This window comes from Alligator sinensis, unplaced genomic scaffold, assembly GCF_000455745.1.
Source record: "Alligator sinensis unplaced genomic scaffold, ASM45574v1 scaffold97_1, whole genome shotgun sequence".
In the NCBI taxonomy this organism is placed as follows: Eukaryota; Metazoa; Chordata; order Crocodylia; family Alligatoridae; genus Alligator; species Alligator sinensis.
The window spans coordinates 3,148,027-3,168,436 of record NW_005841921.1 but is presented as its reverse complement, the minus strand read 5'-3'; the positions used below and the strand labels follow the sequence as shown (position 1 = coordinate 3,168,436).

General features: G+C 41.0%; 1 protein-coding gene across 1 annotated transcript in view; it reads left to right on the top strand.

Moving 5' to 3' along the window:
- Positions 1-20,410, top strand: part of SLC6A2 (solute carrier family 6 member 2) — a gene marked incomplete at its 5' end in the record, with an annotated part of 133,336 nt that overhangs the window by 103,703 nt on the left and 9,223 nt on the right. Inside the window, 2 exons of the mRNA XM_014517700.2 lie at positions 6,553-6,653; positions 18,653-18,820. Of these exons, the coding sequence (XP_014373186.1) occupies positions 6,553-6,653; positions 18,653-18,820 (269 nt within the window). The remainder of the gene's footprint in view (positions 1-6,552; positions 6,654-18,652; positions 18,821-20,410) is intronic.

Sequence of the window (20,410 nt, the reverse complement as noted above, 5' to 3'; positions counted from 1 at the left end):
AGGAATTGTAGTTCAGCCCAATGGCAAGCTTTGACATTTTGGCACAGACTAAAAAACATGTGGAAATATTTAGATTTTTTTTCAAATAATATGCATGTCTGTTATGAAGCTTTCTATTCCAAAGGCCATCTGAATGCTTAAAGGGAAGGAGGAGCTTTTTATTATTGTTATTAGTAATAAGTACAGCTACTTTAGCACTGATAGCTCTACCTTTTTTTCCTTTATATAAACATGATATAAATGTCTGATACACATTTTGAGGAAAGGCAGATACCGCTCTCTAAAATTAAATCTTTTAATTAGTTTTGCTACTAGTAAACTGGTATAAAGCTTTTACAAGCAATAATCCTTGTGGTGAAACATTTGTGTGAAGGAATGAAGCTTAATATCAGTTAACAATGAATTTCTACTTCCATGTTAATCACACTTGCTCAAAAAAAAATGTCAAACAAACCCTTTTGTCCTAAAACTTTCCATACTTAAGTTAACTCTGATATGCCACCATCCCTTTTTCCTCCCTCACTGAGGCTCATGCCAAGTGATTGCTCAGGTACCTATTGGGGGGGGAAAAAAAAATCACTGCTTGTATTATTCTCTTCCTAATGCCTAACAGCTTTTTCCTGAAGGTCAGTAAAACTTATAGCGCTGATCAAGCACTTTTAAAATGAACCTGCTTATTCATAGGCAGGTATGTTAGTTTTGTGCACAGCCTCCCACATCTACACAAATAATAGCTCATTTAATATTTGTCCAAAGAAAAGGTATGAAGGAGCATGCATGGAAAGATGAATACAGGGTGACTATGATTGAATTGCATCAAGATAGAGGATTTAAGAGTGCTGTATTTTCTCATGTACAACATATCCTAGAATAAAATACATACCTTTTTCTGAAAGGCAGAATGAAGAAAAAACAAATTTTCCTTGTAGTAAGTAACTGAATAGCATCAGCTAAGGAGCCGAGCCATTGTTTTGTTCCCCAAGTCACTGGCAGATATTACTTTCACTTTTGCCAGCAACCAGCAGAAATTGTTCTTATAGTACTTCTCATGTATAATGAACACTGACATTTCCAGCAGCTGGGCTTTTGGTGGGGGAGGAAGGGGGGAGAGTGTATTGTATGTGAGAAAATATGGTATTCATTTATACCCTTTTCTTAATTCTAGTTTTAAAGACTTGATTTTTCTTAATAACATTTAATCAAACAGGCACTTTGCTATTAAAAATTACTTTTTTTTTTTAATTAAAGAAAACAAATGCCAATAATATTTAATCTCATGTGGTTGGGGGAGGGGAGGGGGCAGACAATCGCAGCATATTAGTTCTTCCAGCAGAGACAAATAAGAGAAAGTAACAGAAATATATTTTTAAAAATTTCGTGGGACTCCAGATGAGAGCTGCAACCATCCTGTTCCTTTCTAGAAGCAGACCACTCCATTCTTTCCCATACACTCAAAAAAAAAAAATAGATCAATTTTATCCTAGTGCCAGTGGACCACATGAGAGTTCATGTGGGATTCAAGTGGCAATTAGGCCTTTTGCTGGCCCTCCACAAAGGGATGATTTCATCCTAAACGTTTAATAAGGATTAAGTAATTCATACAATAGGGTATTGTGTGGGGCACTGGCAGCATATAGAATTTCAGCAAGATTAAATCCAGTGATCTACATGCAATTGAGATGAAAGCATATTGTTTTAACATGAAAGGCTTACCGTCAAGTACGACTGTTACCTATTTTTAATATTTCTTTCTAATCTGTTCCCTTAAGCCTATTGATTCATTTGCCATATGTCAATAACAATCAGTTACAGATGTAACATTCCAAATGTTATATGTAGAGTAAGAGAAAAATTTAAGTGGGCACATTAATCAAACAGCTTCACTGATTACCTCATTCAGAGATTACAATGAAATTCCCTTTAGCGTTAATACGTTGACCCATGGTCTTTGATTATGAAACCTAAACGCATCATAATAGCAGTCACAGTGAGAAGTATTGGGAAGTTCACATATTAAAAACAATACATATTTTTCCAAGAAGTAGTTAAATGTTGGATTTATGACACTAATTCATTATCCTGATTGAAACAGCCTTTACTGGGTTTTTTTGTTTGTTTTTTTTCAGTATACTACTTACTGAAGAATGAATGAAATGGAGATATGTAAAGAAAACCATCCCTATGTTTCCATAAATAAGATGCATGCATATCTCTGCTTTAGAAGTTGCTCCAGAGTCATTATTTGAGAACATATATACAGTACTGAAAAGCAAAACATAGCTCAAATTCAGTCTGAGGACTTGCAATTATTTACTTTGCGTTGTCAGTAGAAATGGTACCAAAAACATCCTATACATTCTTAGGAGACCTTGTGTTTTGCCCTCTGTACTGGGATTAGTTTCACCCTTAGTATCTCATTAGTTGAAATTCAGGTACATCAGTGTTCTCAGAGAGCGCTACAAATACAATCAGATTAAATAGAAGTGTTTACAGACTCTTTCTTCAACTCTGCTTTGCTCACTTATTGAGTGTTTTTTACCCAAGGCAATTTTATGCACAGATGTTCAGAATTAGCCAATTTGAACTTGTGCCTTTGATTATAAAAATGGTGCACTCAAACTGTGTTTTCTAATTACTTAAATATCCATTAAAGGGAACAGAATACTTGAGCTGTAATTAAGAACAGGTAAGCCTCCAAGCAGATTCAGAGGGTCTGATCTGATAGCACCTAAATGTTCTGATCATCTCAACTTTATAAGACAGGAATCAAAGTTTGTCTCTAATACAGACTCTCTCATGAGATTCCCTGAACTTTCTGCTTTCTGGAAAAAAAAATAATGACAGTAGACATTCCCTCCATTTCATTCATGTGGTGTTCTTACTTTTGCTTCCCATCCATGCCTAGAGATGCAGAAGTGATGTGCAAAACTCACAAGTAAATGGAATTAGTTTGGGTTTAGTTTGTGGATGTTTGTTGCAAATTTTGAGCAAAAAAATTGAACTGGGGACAAAGCTTGTAAGTAGAAATAAATAAAGTTGGGGCAGAGATCTCCATAGCATGATGCTCTTTCAACACAGTTTTATAAGAGCAGAGCCAACTCCTAGTAAAGTCTACAAAGATTTCCACTGCCTCCATAAGAATTAGATAGTAGCATAAAATAGCAAAAGTACTGTGGACCCTAAGGAACCACACCTGGGAATACCAACAGAAATTCATAGAAATAAAGCAGCTATTGCTGAACTTCCTAAGAGCCCAGTCCTGATGGTATGTGTTAGACATGCTCTGAATTGGCTTCTTGGGGTTTTTAAATGCTACTCCATCAACTTCCTGGAGCTCAGTAGGATTTAGCCAGAAACCAGGTGCATGGACCTCTGGGGAGAATTAATTATCTTACCTACACCTCTGGTACACAACCTAGGTTGTGTTGAGCTACCTCAGATATCTCTGCATGGTGCTGCCTATGTTCTGTTTTAGGCATCCAGGTCCTTTTCTTGGATCTGCCCTTTGTCACTGATGCCAGTGGGAATAGAATTTGATCTTAGGTTGAGAATATGTAGGGTTTGTTTTGTCTTTCATACAGAAAGCAATAGAAGCAGAGTTTGACTGATATATTGAAATGGTAACACATGCCTAATATGGGGAACAGAGTCCCTTCTTGCTCAAGGTTATACATTTGTGGATTCCATGATCAGAAAGCACAGAGTCAATGAATACTAATCTGAATACAATGGGGGAAAACAGAACAAAATATGGTTAGTGAAATTAGGTCATGCAAGTCAATTGGTTCCACTGTATTTATTGTTCACCAAGAACAACAATAATATTGCAGTGAGTTGTTAATTGTAACTTTGAACTCCAGGAAACAAATCCCTATGGGAAAAAGCCTTCAGACTTATGGCTGTTTGCCTGTTCAGCTCAGGATGAAAAGCAAACCTGCTAGCCACAAATATTTCTCCAGTATAATAATACTTGGCAGGCTACTAGTTCTCTATGAGTATGACACCACTCACAGAGAAATACTCATTTCAGAGCCAAGAACCCTTTTTTAATCTTAGAGACTTACAAGCAGAGAAATAGAGTTTTAAGAGCACTTTGAGCAGGAAGATTTTTTTCAAGCTCTTATGGCTGGAGTGATCACCCAACCATAAACCACCATGGGAGAAAAAAAGTATCAAGGAACAGATTAAACTTTTATTAGACAGATCTCCTATTGGGAAATGCTACTAAGATGAAATCAATTCCAGAATTTCAACTACAAATCCAAAACAGGAAGAAATTGATATCAGTAAATATGGGCATTTTACAGTCATTTTTCAGAGTAAATTAAAAGAAATTTCTCACTTAATGCAGAAATAAAATAGGATGGGTGGAAAATGCTCTATAGAAAGATAAAATATTTCTGGTCAGGAATAAAGTGCATGGAATATGAGCTAGCATAGCTATAATATAAATAAGTGAACAATGTCTGTATGTATAAGAAAGTTATCTTGAGACTGACTGGTTACTAAAATACATTCATCATAAGAGTGTCCACTCAAAACCTTCAGCTAAATATTGTGTTCTACTGGACCATGATGCCACTCACAGGAAAATATATTATGCCTATTCAAAGGCTCCCAATTTGTTTATAAGTGTAATTTATGTTGGGTCTTCAACTCCATGATGCTTGAAACAATATAAGGCCCAGCAACCTAAAGAACAACTCCCCTTTCTCTTGTATTGCTGTAGTATCGTACTTCTAGTTCATAGATAGTGACCTAAAGCAGGATGAATTATCATTTGATCTTGATGTCATGTCCCACATAATACCTTTGGATAAGTTCCTAAGAACACCATAGGTGGATAAATGTCTTCCTCTCATTATGGCTAGGTAAAGACAGTAAAAAAGCCCAAGGCTGAATCAATTCAGTCTTTGAAGGTTAGTCTAAACTGCACAGATTAAATTGAAACAGAAGTGAACAGACCTTCAGGAAATGCAGCTACATGCCTGCAGTGGCTCAGGCCAGAAGCCAGAGGGTGCTAGAGCAGGCTCTCTGGTTGTGTGTTCACTTTCTCTTCCTGCTGCCCCTGAGGTCTCTGGGATTTGCAGTCCAAATTTATAGCAGCAGGACTCTGCAGGGTTGATCATCACTTCCTCTTCCCGCTTCCAAGTGCCTCTGTAGTCTACAGTTGCAGCTGGCAGTAAATTTGAGCAGGGGAAGAGAAGTTTGCCCCCCCCCCCCCTTCCTGGTTCCAGACCCCAGCCAGGGTTTGCTTGAGGGGGTCATTCACCTCCTACTCTTCCTCCCTCCCCCCCACCGTAGACTGGGTTGCATCCCTAGCTGGGCTTGCCCACAGCCCCCCCCACCCCACCCCCTTGTCAGCTATCCATCACTGCTCAAGCTAGGGAGCAGAGGGGCAGAGCCAGCCCTGCTCTCTAAAGCAGATAGCACAGCCCAGCCCAGAACTAGAAAGTATGCAGGGATGTTGTAGGACTGTGATTTAACTTGAACCAGGAAGGGATCTGGGACAGAAGTTGCGTAAACTGGTTTGGCCCAGATCAGTTAAGTCTGATACTTCATTCAACCAGGTTTATCTTAAACCAGTTTCATCCGTTTTGAAACTGGTTTATGTGTACTGAGCTTCTGTTCTATTACAGGTTTAAACCAGTTTCTGATGACTTAAACTGGTTTATGTGTAACTTCTGTCCCTAGCCCAAATGATGAGGCAGTATGGGAGAAACTTGGACTACATCTGTGTATACTGTGTCTCCTTCCACAGACAGCTTTTGTTTCAAGTACCTTCAATCTTGTATCTGTCAAAAATACTAAATAAGATCTCTCTCATGCTGTCAGAATTACATTAGAAATACCGAGAGTGTGCAAGAGGTGTTAGTTATATAAAAAATAGTTTTTATAACAGAGTAATTTCCCAGTATTTTAGAAGATCTCAAATGAGACACTTGAGTCATGCCTTTATGTCCTAGTTTCAGTACAAACTGAAAGAGAAGCTCCTGGCTAAACTCTTGAGAATTTGGTGAAAGATGAAATGATAGGAGTAACAAAGGTAATATGTATTTCTTCCCACTTGAAATACAGTGAAAAGTTCAGGGTTAAGAAAAAAAAGGATGCAGAGTAAAGGCTGTTATGAAGAAGTAGCAAACATATGGCTCCACTTTGCTATCAGCATAATTTGTGTGGGTTTTCCTTTTTCTTTCTTCTTTTATTTTATATATGAGTAGGTTGAGTAATTTGATTATAACAAACCTGTAATCAAAAAAACCAAAACCCTGTGTGTTCACTTCACCATTTAAATGTTAGAAATCTATTGTGGCTTAAGTCAAACTATAGCTGTGTTCCTCTATGCATCTTTCAGTGGCAATTCTATTTGTAATAGAGTCCCAAGCTGGTAGGCAAATATGATGAAACTCTGGCCATATGGTGATCAATGGCAAATCTCCTATTATCTACATTACAGTTGGATTTTCACCCATATACAGCCTCTACTTTGGAAGAAACATTTCCATTTACCTAATTCCATAACTATCCACTGTATTTGTGTTTAACCTACAGGTGTGGACAGATTCAGTAAAGATATCCATGAAATGATGGGCTTTAAGCCAGGCCTCTACTGGAGACTATGTTGGAAATTTGTTAGCCCTGCTTTTTTACTGGTAAGAGGTGATTATTTTTTTTCTGTCATGGAAAGACCACCAATTTGTTGCTTCCTACAAGATTCATGAGACATCAAGCAAATTCATTACATTACTCATTGTTATTCCAAATAGTATTGCAGGGACAGTAAAAGCCATTTTCATTCTCTCTCACAATACCAGTGGCTGCATTTTATATGAAGTTTGTTAGTCATGCAGTGACGTGGCTCAGTGTTTGACTTTAGTGAATGTACCCCTTTACAAACATAGTGTGTCTTTACATAGGTAGAAGGCCTGAAGTCCTTTTCCTGGAAAGTAATACCAGGTAGAGGTTAGAGTTGGACTATGGGAGGACTAAAAGCTATTTGGTTTGAAAGGGGATTCTATAGGTTCAGCCAAATATTTTAATCTTTTGAGGTTCTTCCATCACCCAATCTTTGCATAGTTTGAAGTTTTGTTTTATATATGATGTCAGAATCATTAATTCTGTACTGTGTCATCATCCAAGTTTTATGTGCTGCCTCACCAAAAATAGCTATTTTGCCCACAGCTTCATTTAAACTGTTAATACTTTCTGTTTAAAAACAGACAACTTTTTAACTGTCTCCCTCCTTTGTGACCAAGGGGAGTTTCAGGAAAGTCAAATTTGGGGAACATAAAAAGTACACTGAATGACTAGTGGTAAACAGAGGGGAAAAAAAAATTGTCACCACTATTGTCCATGTCTGATCAAAGCCATTATTTATATTTATTTATTTTACATATGTAGCATTTTCCACCAAAAGATCTCAAAATATCCCCCCCCCCCCCCCCAAAAAAAAAAAAAAAAAGATGAAAAGAGAAGGAAATTGTATTACAGTCCCTGGATCACAGATAATATCTGTGATAAAGTCAGGAGAAAACAGTAGAACAGGGCTCAAAACATACTGACTCCAAAGACCAGTTCTTTAGCTGCAGTATATCATTCATTTAAAGTGCAATAGTTATTCTTTACTCATGTAGTTGAAATTAGTATATAGGGAATAGTTTATTACCAAATATTGAAAGCGCTAGAAAAGTAGGCCAATGTTACTTATCTCCAGGGAATGAAGATACATCCTCTCTAGGTAACCTGTTCCAGCGCTTGACTATCCTCCTAGGAACAAAAGTTTATTCCTAGTATCTAACGTAAACTTCCCTTGCTGCAAATTGAGACCACTGCTCCTTGTTCTGTCATCTGCCAGCACTGAGAACAGGCTAGCTCCATCCTCTTTGGAACCCCCCTTCAGGTAACTGAAGGCTGCTATTAAATCCCGCCTCTGGCTTCTCTTCTCCAGACAAAAAACCCCCAGTTCCCTCAGCCTCTCCTCATAAGTTATGTCCCCCAGCCTTCTAAACAAATTCATTGCCCTCTGTTGGACTCTCTCCAATTTGTCCACATCCTTGCTGGGGGGGGGCGGCCGAAACTGGACACAGGAGTCCAGATGTGGCCTCATCAGTGCCAATTAGAGGGGAATAATCTCTTCCCTTGATCTGCTGGCAATGCTCCTACAGTATGCTGTTAGCCTTCTTTGCAACAAGGGCACACTGTTGGCTCATATTCAGCTTATTGACCACTGTAACCCCCAGGTCCTTTTCTGCAGAGCTGCTGCTTAGCCAGTCAGGCCCCAACCTGTAATAGTGCATGGGATCATTCCATCCTATGTGCAGGTCTTTGCACTTGACCTTAATGAACCTCATGAACATTTTTACATATGCATGTGCCACACCTCTGAGCATGTCGAAAATCACCCAGTGCTGCGACATGCAATTGTCTAAGCAGCAAAATGCATGTCAGTGCTCAGAAAATGACAGTGGTCCACTTTTGAAGAAAAACACATTGAAGTGTTATAGTTCAAAAGCACACTGCTGCCATGTTCTCTGCATTGACATGCATTTTGCTCCTTGTACAACTGCAAGCAATGCAGTGCAGCATGTGTCAGTTCATGTGCAGAGTAGACTTGATTAATTGAGTCTGCTCTGACATACTAGATCTCCAGCACATTGCAGTGTGAAAAAGTATGTGTATATATTCCTCAGGAGATTTCTTTTGGTCCAGTCCTCCAATTTGTTGAGGTCTCTCTGAATCTTATCCCTACCCTCCAGCATATGTACTACGCCCCCTCAGCTTGGTGTCATCTGCAAATTTGCTGAGGGTGCACTCCATCCCATCTTTCAGGTCATTGATGGAGATATTGAACAAAACCAGTCTCAGGATCGACCCCTGTGGCACTCCACTTGATACCAGCCATTGAGCCCACTCCACTTGCCAACTGGCCATTGAGCACAATGATCCAGCGAGTTTTCTATCCACTTTACAGTCTGTTCATCCAACCCATACTTCCTTACTGCTTGCAAGAATGTTGTGGGAGATGGTATCAAAAACCTTGCTAAAGTCAAGGTATATCACATCCACTGCTCTCCCTGCATCCACAGAGACAGTCATCTTGTCATAGAAGAGAATCAGTTTGGTCAGGCATGGCTTGCCCTTGATGAATCCATGCCAACTGTTCCTAGTCACCTCCTCCTCCAGGAGTGCTTGCAGACATAAAAAAAAAAAAAAAAAAAATTAAATGGCTCTTTATTTAAAATTTGGTGTGTTCCCATGTTGAGCCCTGCATATGCTCAAAAGAGGCAGCACATTACTTCAACCTGGTTTGTCTGATGTCTGTAAAGATCAGACACTTGAGTGGGGCATTTTTCTTGCAATTTTATCCAATAGCTGATTTAATCAGCTTTAGCTGGAAGTGCCAAAGAGCCTGTAAAGTGCCTGATATTTACAGATGCTACAGAGTTGGGTTGGAGCAACACACTGCTTCTTCCAATAAAACACTTTTATTTTTATTTTTTTATAACATCTGTAAGCAAGCCACATTCTTAGAAATGGATTTCTTGAGGACCTGCTTATTGATTTCCTCCTCCCCCCCGCCTGCCCCTAGGGACTGACATGAGGCTGACTTATGTCTGTAGTTCTCTGGAATCTCCTTCCCTTTCTTAAAGATGGGCACTATATTTGCCCTTTTCCAGTTGGCTGGGACCTCCCCTGATTGCCATGAGTTTTCAAAGATAATGGCCAACAGCTCTGCAGTCACATTAACCACCTCCCTCAGCACCCTCAGGTGTATCACATCCAGCCCCAGGCACTTGTACATGTTCAGCTTTTCTAAACAGTCCCTGATTCTGAAGTCCAGGGTCCCTGATCTGCTGCTCTCCTTCCTTCTCATCTCCTCAGGATCCTGAACTCAAGCATCGCATGGTTACTGCTGCCCAAGTTTCCCTCCACTTCTACATTCCCCACCAATTCTTCCCTAGCTGTGAGCAGCAAGTCAAGAAGAGCCTAGGCTCTACTTGGCCTCTCCAACACTTGTACCAGGAAGTTGTCCCCAACACTCTCCAGAAACTTCCTGGGTTGCTTATGCACTGCTATTTTGCCCTCCCAGAAGATGTCAGGATGACTGAAGTCCCCCACAAGAACCAGGGCCTGTGATCAGGAAACTTTTGCTAGCTGTTTAAAGAACCTCATCCTCCTGGTCTGGGAGTCTATAGCAGACACCCACCATGACATCACCCTTGTCGCTGTCCCCTCTGACTGAAACCCAGAGACTTTCCACAGGCCTGTCTCCAGTTTCATACTGGAGCTCAGAGCAATCATACAGATCTTTTATATAAAGTGCAACTCCTCCTCCTCTTCCCTGCCTGTCCTTGCTGAACAGTTTGTACCTATACATGACAGTACTCTAATCATGCAAGCTACCCCACCAAGTCTTTGTTATTTCATAACATCATCATCCTGTGACTGTGTGAGGACTTCCAATTCTTACTGGTTGTTTCCCAGGCTCTCAGCATTATCTACAGACACCTGAGGTAAGTAGCTGATTGCCTTACTTTCTCAGGAAGAATGAGAAGGCCTCCCTCCTGCTGGTGCTTCTTTCAGGTCACCCATTTCCCAACTTACCTCAGAGCCTTGGTCTCCATCCCCTGGTAAACCTAGTTTAAAGCCCTCCCCACTAGATAAGCCAGGCTGTCTGCAAAGATGTTCTTCCCTCTTTTCATCAGGTAAATCCTGTCTCTTCCTCTTGGAACAACCTCCCATGGTCAAAGGTGGCAAAGCCCTGCTGGTGACACCATGTGTGCAGTCATGTATTCATCTGTAGGATGCATCCACTCCAGGCTAGGACCTTCCCCTTGACAGGAAGGATAAAGTACAATACCATCTGAGCTCCTGTCCCCTTCACCCTTGTACCCAGAGCCCTGTAGTCACTTTTTTGATCTGCTCAAGATCATCCCTGGAAGTATCATGGATGATACTTCAAGTCCACATGGATGAGCAGCATGGGGTAGTAGTGAGAGGCCCAGATAAGTCTCAGTAATACTTCCATGACATATTTGCCTGGAGCCTGACACTAACAGCAAACCTCCCAAAACAACAAGTCAGGCTGGCAAATGGATGCCTCCATTCCCTGCAGAATGGAGTTTCCAACCACCACCTGTTGCTTCCTTTTGGTGGCAATGGTTTTGATTGTCCCAACCTTGGGGATGCCTGACCTTGCCTCTTCCACCAATGGACTGTGCTCTTGCTCCTCCTCCTCTGTTGCTAGGGTTCCATATCTGTTCTCTAGACAAACCACTGCAGATGGAGATGAAGACTTCTGCTTGCTGCCAGAGGACACAAGCTTCCAAATTCCTGGGAGTCCATGTCCTCTTCCTTTTCTAGTGCCACCTCTGGCAGTCCTTCCTGCACAGTGCTAGAGGTCTCCTTCAGCACTGAATCAATGAAGTCCTCATAGCAAAGGATGCTTTGAAGCTTTGCCACCCCATCCCATATCTTTCTTGCCTGCTCCCTGAGGGACACCATAAAGAGGCTCACTTCAGTTGCACTCCCCCACCTGGCTGTCACTGTCACATTTCAAAAAAAGCCAATAGTATACTGAGTTATATACCTTGGCTTTGTTCAGTATTGGCGAGGCCTCATCTGGACTACTTGTCCAGTACTTGTCCTTCAAGAAGAATATGGACAGATTGAAAAGGGGCCAGTGCAGAGCAGCAAAAATGATTAGGCACCTGGGAAGAAAGACTTATTAGGAAAGATTGAAAGAACTAGAGTTCTTTAGTCTAAAGAGAAAAGTGGAGGGAAGTGGGGTTGATAACAGTCTTCAAATACTGAAGGGAAATTTTAGAGAGGATATAGATGGTAGGGCTGTGCGAGGGTTCGGACAGAGCTTCAGATCCGGAGAAGCTTCGGACGTTTCGGGGTCCGAAGCAGTACATCCAGATCAAAGCACTGCCTTGTTTGGCTTCCCGAAGTGGTTGGGAGCTTCTGAAATGCTGGCTTGCATCCATAGATGCTTCTCAAGCAAATCCCGGGATGTCATTCTCTCCTTGTACTCGGCCTTGGTGAGGCTGCAGCTGGAGTACTGCGTCCAGTTTTGGGCCCCACAATTCAAAAAGGATGCTTGAGAGAGTCCAGAGAAGAGCCACGCACATGATCAGAGGTCAGGAAAACAGACCTTATGATGACAGGCTGAGAGCTATGAGGCTTTTCAGCCTGGAAAAGCATAGGCTCAGGGGTGATCTGATGGCCACCTATAAGTTTATCAGGGGTAACCATCAGTATATGGGGGAACGTTTATTCACCAGAGCGCCCCAAGGGATGACGAGGTCAAATGGTTATAAACTACTGCAAGACCGTTTCAGGCTGGACATGTGGAAGAATTTCTTTACTTCCCCAAGGTCTGGAATAGTCTGACATCAGAGGTGGTTCAAGCACCTACATTGAACACCTTCAAGAGTAAATTGGATGCTTATCTTGCTGGGATCCTATGACCCAAGCTGACTTCCTGCCCTTCTGGTGGGGGCCTGGACTTGATGATCTTCCAAGGTCCCTTCCAGCCCTAATGTCTATGAAATCTATGAAGAGCTTCAGAGCCGCCTTAGAGCTCCAACCATAGGGTATAATGGGGAAACAATAAAATATCTATAACTTTGTTATTTATTGTCCAATTTAGATGAAATTTTCAGGGATGGTAGACTCTGGAGAGAGGACAAAGTCTGCGAAGCTCCAAGAAGTTTGGTGCAGGGGTTTGGGGGAAACAGCACCCCAAATTCTTGAAAGCAAAACTCACATCACGTCTAAGTATTACAACATAGCGGGGTAAAAACTGCAGGGATGGTAGCTCTTACTGAGGCCACAAAGCCTGCCAAGTTTCAAGAAGATTGGTGCAGGGTTTAGGGGGAACTGCACCTCAACCTGCAGACAAGCAAAACTCCATGCCATGGGTACTTGTGGGACTGACTTTCTCTGTCTTGGGGCAGAGGGGAGACACTACTGCAGGCCTGGCTGCTAAGCTACTGTGTTACCAGTTACTAATCAATCAATTATGATTCACTCGGGGACCAGGGACTCAGGGACCAGCTCAATACACAGGACCTAGCTACTACATAACGACTTAACATGCATCAATTAGCACCTACAAAACCAGGCTAAGGAGAGGAAAGAATCAATACAGACAATCAACTGAACTGCCCCAAGACAGAGACAGTCTTGGCACGAGTTTTGTCTGTCAGCAGCTAGGGGTGCAGGGCCCCAAAAAACCCCTGCACTGATGTCCTCCAGAGCTGGCAGGCATCATAGCAGGGGCCACCATCCCTGCAGCTGTCACCCTGCTGTGCCTTAACACACAATGTCACCCATGGCACGAGTTTTGCTTGTTGACTGCTTGAGGTGCAGTTCCCCCAAGCCCCTGCACCAATCTCCTTGAAACTTGGCAGGCTTTGTGGCCCCAGTAAGAGCTACCATCCCTGCAGTTTTGAACCCCCTGTGGTGTGACACATAGATGTGACAGGAGGTTTGCTTTCAAGAATTTGTGGTACATTTCCCCCCAAACCCCTGCACTGATATTCTTGTAACTTGGAAGGTTTCATGCTCTCAGCAGAGGCTAGCATTCCAGCATGTTTCATCCAAATTGGACATGAAACAACAAAGTTATAGATATTTCATTGATTCCCCAACCAGGTCCAGAGCTCTGGATTGGATCGTGGCCATCTGAAGCGGCCGGATCAGATCGCTGCCAACTAGCACAGGCCTAGTAGATGGGCTTTTCTCTGTGGTCATGCAGGCAGAACTTGGAACAGTGGCCTCCAGCTGCAGCAGGGGAAATTTAGGTTGGGGATTAGAAGGACTTTTCTGACTATGAGGGTGGTCAGGCACTGAAACAGTATACCTATTAAAGTTGTGGAATCTCTACGCCCAGAAATTTTCAGGAGCAGGTTGAGCAGACACTTGGCTAGCATGGTTTAGTCAGGGATGATCTGCCTTGAGCAGGTAGCAGGATAAGATGACTTTGTCCTTATAGGACCTTTCCTTTCCAGCCTTATGTGCCTACAGTCCTACATTTGGGATCGGATGGATTCTCTGCTTGGGATTACATGATTTCATATAGACATAACATTTGATCCATTTTTCTGTATTCTGAATCTGCTGCCCATTACGAGTTGTTCCTCATCTTCTACTTTTCATTTAAATATGTCTTGTTCAGGTGTTAAGAATAACCAGCTGACTTCAAATAAAATGGTTAATCAATCATACAAACAAGCAACCGCTGCCTACTTACAAAGAAACCAAGTGATAGTACAGTGCATTTGCAGATGTTCCCAGATGCGCAGAATTGCAGGTCACCATCTTTTAAATACTGAACACAGGCATTGTCATACTGCACTACACTTATAGACTGTCGTTAACACTGATCAATATCAGGTCTTTAACTGGACAGTTCAAGGACCCTGGAATACTTGAATGATAGCTTATAGGAAAAGTGTTTTTCCTAATCTTTTTCAGTTAATGGCTGTCTAATATCCTGAAGTACAGGCATTTATAACTTATGCATGTTATTTGTATTGTCCAGACAGCTGCCTGATCCTTAGTGTTTATTTTCTGATTAGTAATATCAGTGACATGCTGACTATAATTGAGTTTAGCCTTTGACAGGGCAAATGCTTGGCACAAAATTTGAAGCATAATTGATAAAATCAGGTTCTATTATATTTCATGTTAATGCTTTATTGCCAGAGTTCAAAAAAGTGTAAGGCACAAATGCCCAGTGAAACTATGTAATGATTATATCACTGAAGCCATCATATTTACAACACAGACAAAAACAGAGACACTTAAACACCATTTTCCATAAATGCTCTCTGACAGAAATAATATGTTGACAGTTCAGGACCTTTTGGGTGATGTCCTTTTCTAAATCAATAAGTCTCAGTACAGAGTGGTATTTTTTATACCTAACATTTTAAACAAATCAAAACATTTTGGGGGATTTTATTTATTGCTGACACAACCATGATTAAATTAATAAATGGTAAGTGAACAGCCACCTGAGACATTAGCCTTTCTGTCTGTGCTTTGTATTTGAATAGTAAAATCACAATAATGAACTCAAGAGTGCAACTAGGTATCAACTTGCAACATTTTAATAACTATTTGTGATATACCAGTCTAGGAGCACATTTTTCTGTGATTTTTCATTTTGAAGAACATTAAGCTCACAATTGTAGAGTAACACACATGTAGCATGCAATTACTCCAAGTGGTTAGCTGTGCAAGACAACAAGGGAAGAGACACGTTAAATATACCTTGTAGGCCTTCTGATGTGCGATAAGGAAAACAAACAGATGTTTCATTAGATTTGAGATTTTCCCTTGAAATGTGAAGGGAGCATTTGATTGTTTTATGTAAAGGTTAGAAGCAGAATTTAATGGTAGGTTTATACTGCAGAGATTCTCTCAAGGTTATTTGTAGATCAAAAGGTCAAGGTAAATATATGGAAATTTGACATTGCTGTGATATTAGCATACTAACAGATGCATTAAGGTCTGTGATTATTTAAAACTTAAAACAGTATTAATCCACCAAATGGTCATACTATGTCTGGATCAAATATTGAATGATTGTACCTGATCTTTGGGTCCAATATCTGTTACAGATGTGGGCCAAATTCTAGTGAAACAGATGTTTTATCCATGTTTAACATTCCAGGATCTAGTTTCATCTCTATTGGCATTCAGATAAATGCTCAAAGATGTCTATAGGATGTGGGATGCAACATGATGGCCACTGTCCTTCATACTACCATAAACATGCTACAAATTCTTCTCTGAATTACTTTCGGATAGATTTCATGTTTAGAATTAGATAACTACCCACACAATTTAGAAAAAAGAAAACTGTGAAGAGAATTCAAAAGCATTACTTGTTTTTAAAGCATGTGCTTTAGTATCTATTGTAAACCTGAAAATACACAGCTCAGAGAATATGTGAATATTGCATCCTGCAGTCATGCACGTGGTCACAGACCGCTTTTAAGATAACAAGCTAATATTGTAGATCATTGACTTAGCTTAGAAACTGTTGCAATACTAGTGGAGACAGTATGCATATTTTAGAAAATTTTGATTGGATTCTAATGTCTTATTTTTTTCAGGCTCCTTAAAATTTTATCTGGATACAATAAAAATGATTTATAGGAGAGAAACAAAGCCCATACACATTTTTATTACCTATATCTGATCACCATTGTGGAGTAAATTATGAAAATAAAGCAATAGATGTGTTTTCCAACATTTTAGAAACCATAAGACATTAAAATCCAATCAAAATTTTCTAAAATGAGAGGAAGAAAAGATTGGAATTATTTATTTTAGAGAGATTAGTAAAATTTGTATAAGAAAGCCTGTAGAAAATAATGACTGGCATAGATAATAGTTCTCATAATGATACCCTCATAAGGCAAGAACTAGGAGGGAGCCAGTTTCAAAATTAATAAAAGGAAATACTTTTTCACACAACCCACAATTAGCTTTTGGAACTCTGCTACCGAAGATGAGTGAGACCATGGACTTTAGTAGATTCACATGAATATACAAACAACAACAACAGGTCACAATAGTTAAACGTACATTTTTAAAGAATTTTGGAAGGTCTGTAAACTGTCATGCTTTACCGCATAAACCTGCCTCTAACAATGGATGTCAAGAGAAAAATGTCTCAGAAGTAGGATATCCCAGTCTTCTTCTGAAGCCTCTGGTACTAACCACTGTCCATGACAGGATAATGGATTAGACAAACCTCTAATTCAATCTACTATAGCAATTCCTTTCTCCTGCAACGTAAACAAGTATTTCTATAGGAAACTGAAGCTATCATTTTCTTTAGGGGTTTTAGGATAAACAGATACACAAATATCCACAGTAACATTAGAAAATGACTCACTGAAGCACTGTCTCCACACTTCTTGCAGCTGTTGCAAAGCTATCTAAGTAGTGTTTGACATTTTATTCTTTGAATATTTTAATTTGAAACTGCTGGGTAGCACAAGGCAGAATGACCCAAGGCACTAGAAAATGTAATCAATGGGTTTTGCATATTGGAATAATATATATGATATTGATATACATTATATTTTCACATATTATTTGGAGCCTTCTCATCAATCAGTGATGTGAAATGTTTCTATCCTGCAGTGTAGCACACGCCTACTTTCCTTCAGTAGGAAACATGTGGTCTTCTTTGATGAAATGACTGGCTCTGTGGATGTGGCGAGAGCATTCCATGTGATGCACATTGAGTTTAGCAAGGCTTTTGACATGGTCTCCCACAACATTGTCCAAGGAAATATGGGTTGGATGAATGGACTGTAAATTGGATAGAAAACTGGCTGGATCATCAAGCTCAAAGGGAGCAATCAATGGCTTGATGTCTAACTCAATGGCAGCCAGAATCAAGTGAAGTGCCCCAGGGGTCTATGCTGAGACCAGTTTTGTTCAATATCTTCATCAACTATCTGGAAAATGGGATGGAGTGCACCCTCAGCAAGTGTGCAGTTGACACCAAGCTGGAGGGACTAGTACATACAAAGCAGCTTTGCAGAAAAGGACCTGGGGGTTACAGTGGTCAATAAGCTGAATATGAGCCAACAGTGTGCCCTTGTTGCAAAGAAGGCTAACAGCATACTGTAGGAGCATTGCCAGCAGATCAAGGGAAGAGATTATTCCCCTCTAATTGGCACTGATGAGGCCACATCTGGACTCCTGTGTCCAGTTTTTGGCCTCCCACTACAGCAAGTATGTGGACAAATTGGAGAGAGTCTAGTCGCTGGTGGGAATTCAGCGTATTGAGGTGGGTGTCTCTCTGCTTTGTATAAATATTGATTCAGGCAGAGAGAAAAAGAAAAAGTGAAGGGTTGACACCTAAATATAGTACTGTACTTTTTAAATATCATCCTCATTATTTTGTAGGGAACTGCTTTTATAGGGTACCTGGGTTTGCCTAAATGTCTGTTTAGGCTGTCAGATCCCTTCACAGCGTAACTACTTCTTAAGCCCCTGAGAAAATCAGAATAAGGAATTACCACCCTACCAGCTGGTGCTCATCTGAGGCTTCATTAGGAGAGAATACTTTGAGCTCCCCTCTGAGGGATAGAAAGAAAGAATGGAGATTAAATTGGGAAAGATCTGTACCCTACAAGGTATTGTGACCCCTGAAAGCTGGGAGAAATAGGGTTCTTGAGGAGTTCTCAGGAACCCTATCACATTCTTACAGCTATTGGACCCTTGACTCAAGAATCTCCCTATTATACATCACCAACTCTAGTTTAAACTAGACATTTAACAAGTCAGGATTCCCTACTGGTTTCAGAAGTACCCACAACAGGGTTTTGCCACCCTGGGGTATTCATTAGTTTTGAGGACAGATGTGAACAGAGTACCTGGGTATTTTTAGAACTGACAAACTTGGTAAATTCCTTACTGGATTCAACAATTTCAGTAGAGAAGAGAACAGAATAGGTAGGATAAAGCTAAATGGCTTTTGGGCCCCATAACTTGGGTCCATATATCCTCAGGAATGGGCAGGCTGCCTGACTGAACAAACAAAGACTGTTTTCAACTCAATTTTCTTTTCACAGCTGTAAAATCTTTGTTCTTTTTATTCTTCCTTCCTCAGTTTGTGGTGATAGTCAGTATTATAAATTTCAAACCTCTGACATATGACGACTACACCTTCCCCCTCTGGGCAAATCGCATTGGCTGGGGAATAGCATTATCTTCAATGATACTTGTGCCTGCCTATATTATTTATAAATTTCTGAATGTTCGTGGGACCTTTAAAGAAGTAAGTGGAATGCTAATAAAATGTCATGAAATGTTGTTATGAAATTAAATTACTGGATCTAAGCCAGAAGTTCTTTCCTCCAGCTCCCCAAACATATTACTTGTTATGTGACCTTTCCGATCCAGCTTTCTAACTGGTTGGAGTTTGAAGCAAGGATTTAGCACACCCTGTTCCAGGTTCTAGACAGATATTGCTTACCAGAAAGAACCCCTATAGTTCAAAAACACATTTATTGATTTATGCACACTTTAAATTTGGTTGCCAAGTTGCTTTCTATTGTAAGGGCGGGGTAGGGGGAAAGCATACAAATGGATGTTAGCACCCGCAACAAAGAGCATTCATTGAGATGCTTTTCCAGGGCAGAATTTGGCCTGGGATAAAGGCTCTGATTCTACATGGGAACATTATGGACTTTTGAAAATAGGGCCACTTTACTAAGAGCCTTAAATGAGATCAGAAAACTTATATCTCCAAATCCTTATTATATATATGAAAGAGGAGCTGCAGTCTGTAGCCCAGACTGTTAAGGTCCCATTATAAGACCCCGTCTTGAGTTGTTCATAATTTTGCTGAAGTGCAATTTTTTGGCTGATATTTTACACATTGGCCATCTGCCATCTGCTGCAGGGAGACTTAAAACAATCATCCAAAATAATGCAGCACTTTTTGAAGAATGCAGTTAGTGGGAAAAAATGTGTCTTACCCACATCAGAAACATTTCTAGTGACAATTTTTTAATGAAAGACTTTTGACTCAGGGACCTAGGCAGGATAGCTAATCTGGGTGTTTGAAATGTGACTTTGGTTGTCCTCCTGGGTACCTGCCCAACTTTTGCCAACTGGTAAGACTATGAAATGTTACAAATGTGCACATTCACATTAGCGATCTTTAGATTTTAACAGTTAAATTCCCTAAAAATTGTCTGAACATACTCCAGCCCCAGGCTGAGCGGGAATTTCCCTGTAGTCACAGCTCTGGACTTCTTAGGCCATGCTCAGTCTGGGGCTAGACACGAGACACATGTGAAGCGGCAAGTGTTTACTTTGGATTCAGGTTCGGCTGATTCGGGGGACAGTGATTCGACTCGGTGATTTGAATCACTGTCCCAAATCGATTTGGCCAAATCTGATCCGGAGATTTGGCTGCTGCCAAATCTCCGAAACACCCAGGCCTATTCCCTTACCCACTCTCCCAGTCTGGCAATAGCTGCCCCGCCTGCCCCAGCTCCTGGCACTTGGAAAAAAAAAAGCCTGGACTCACTGCCAGGGGGCAATCCCTGCTGCCCCCCACTGCCCCACAATGTGTGGAGGTCTCTGCATGAGCCCCACCCCCCACCCATGGTTGCCCCATCCACTACAGCTACGGCCCTTTAAGAAAAAAAACAAGAAAAACCCCAGGACTCCTCATTCCTGCCTGGCAGAGGGGCGATCCCCACTGCATGAGCCCCCCAAAGCCCTGAGGCCACTGCAGGAGTGAAGAGTCCTGTGGCTTTTCTCTGTTTTTTTCCCCTTAAAGGGCTGAAGCTGGGGTGGGTGGGGCACCCATGGGGAGGGGCTGGGGAGCAGAGGTGGGTTGGGGGGCTCATTACAG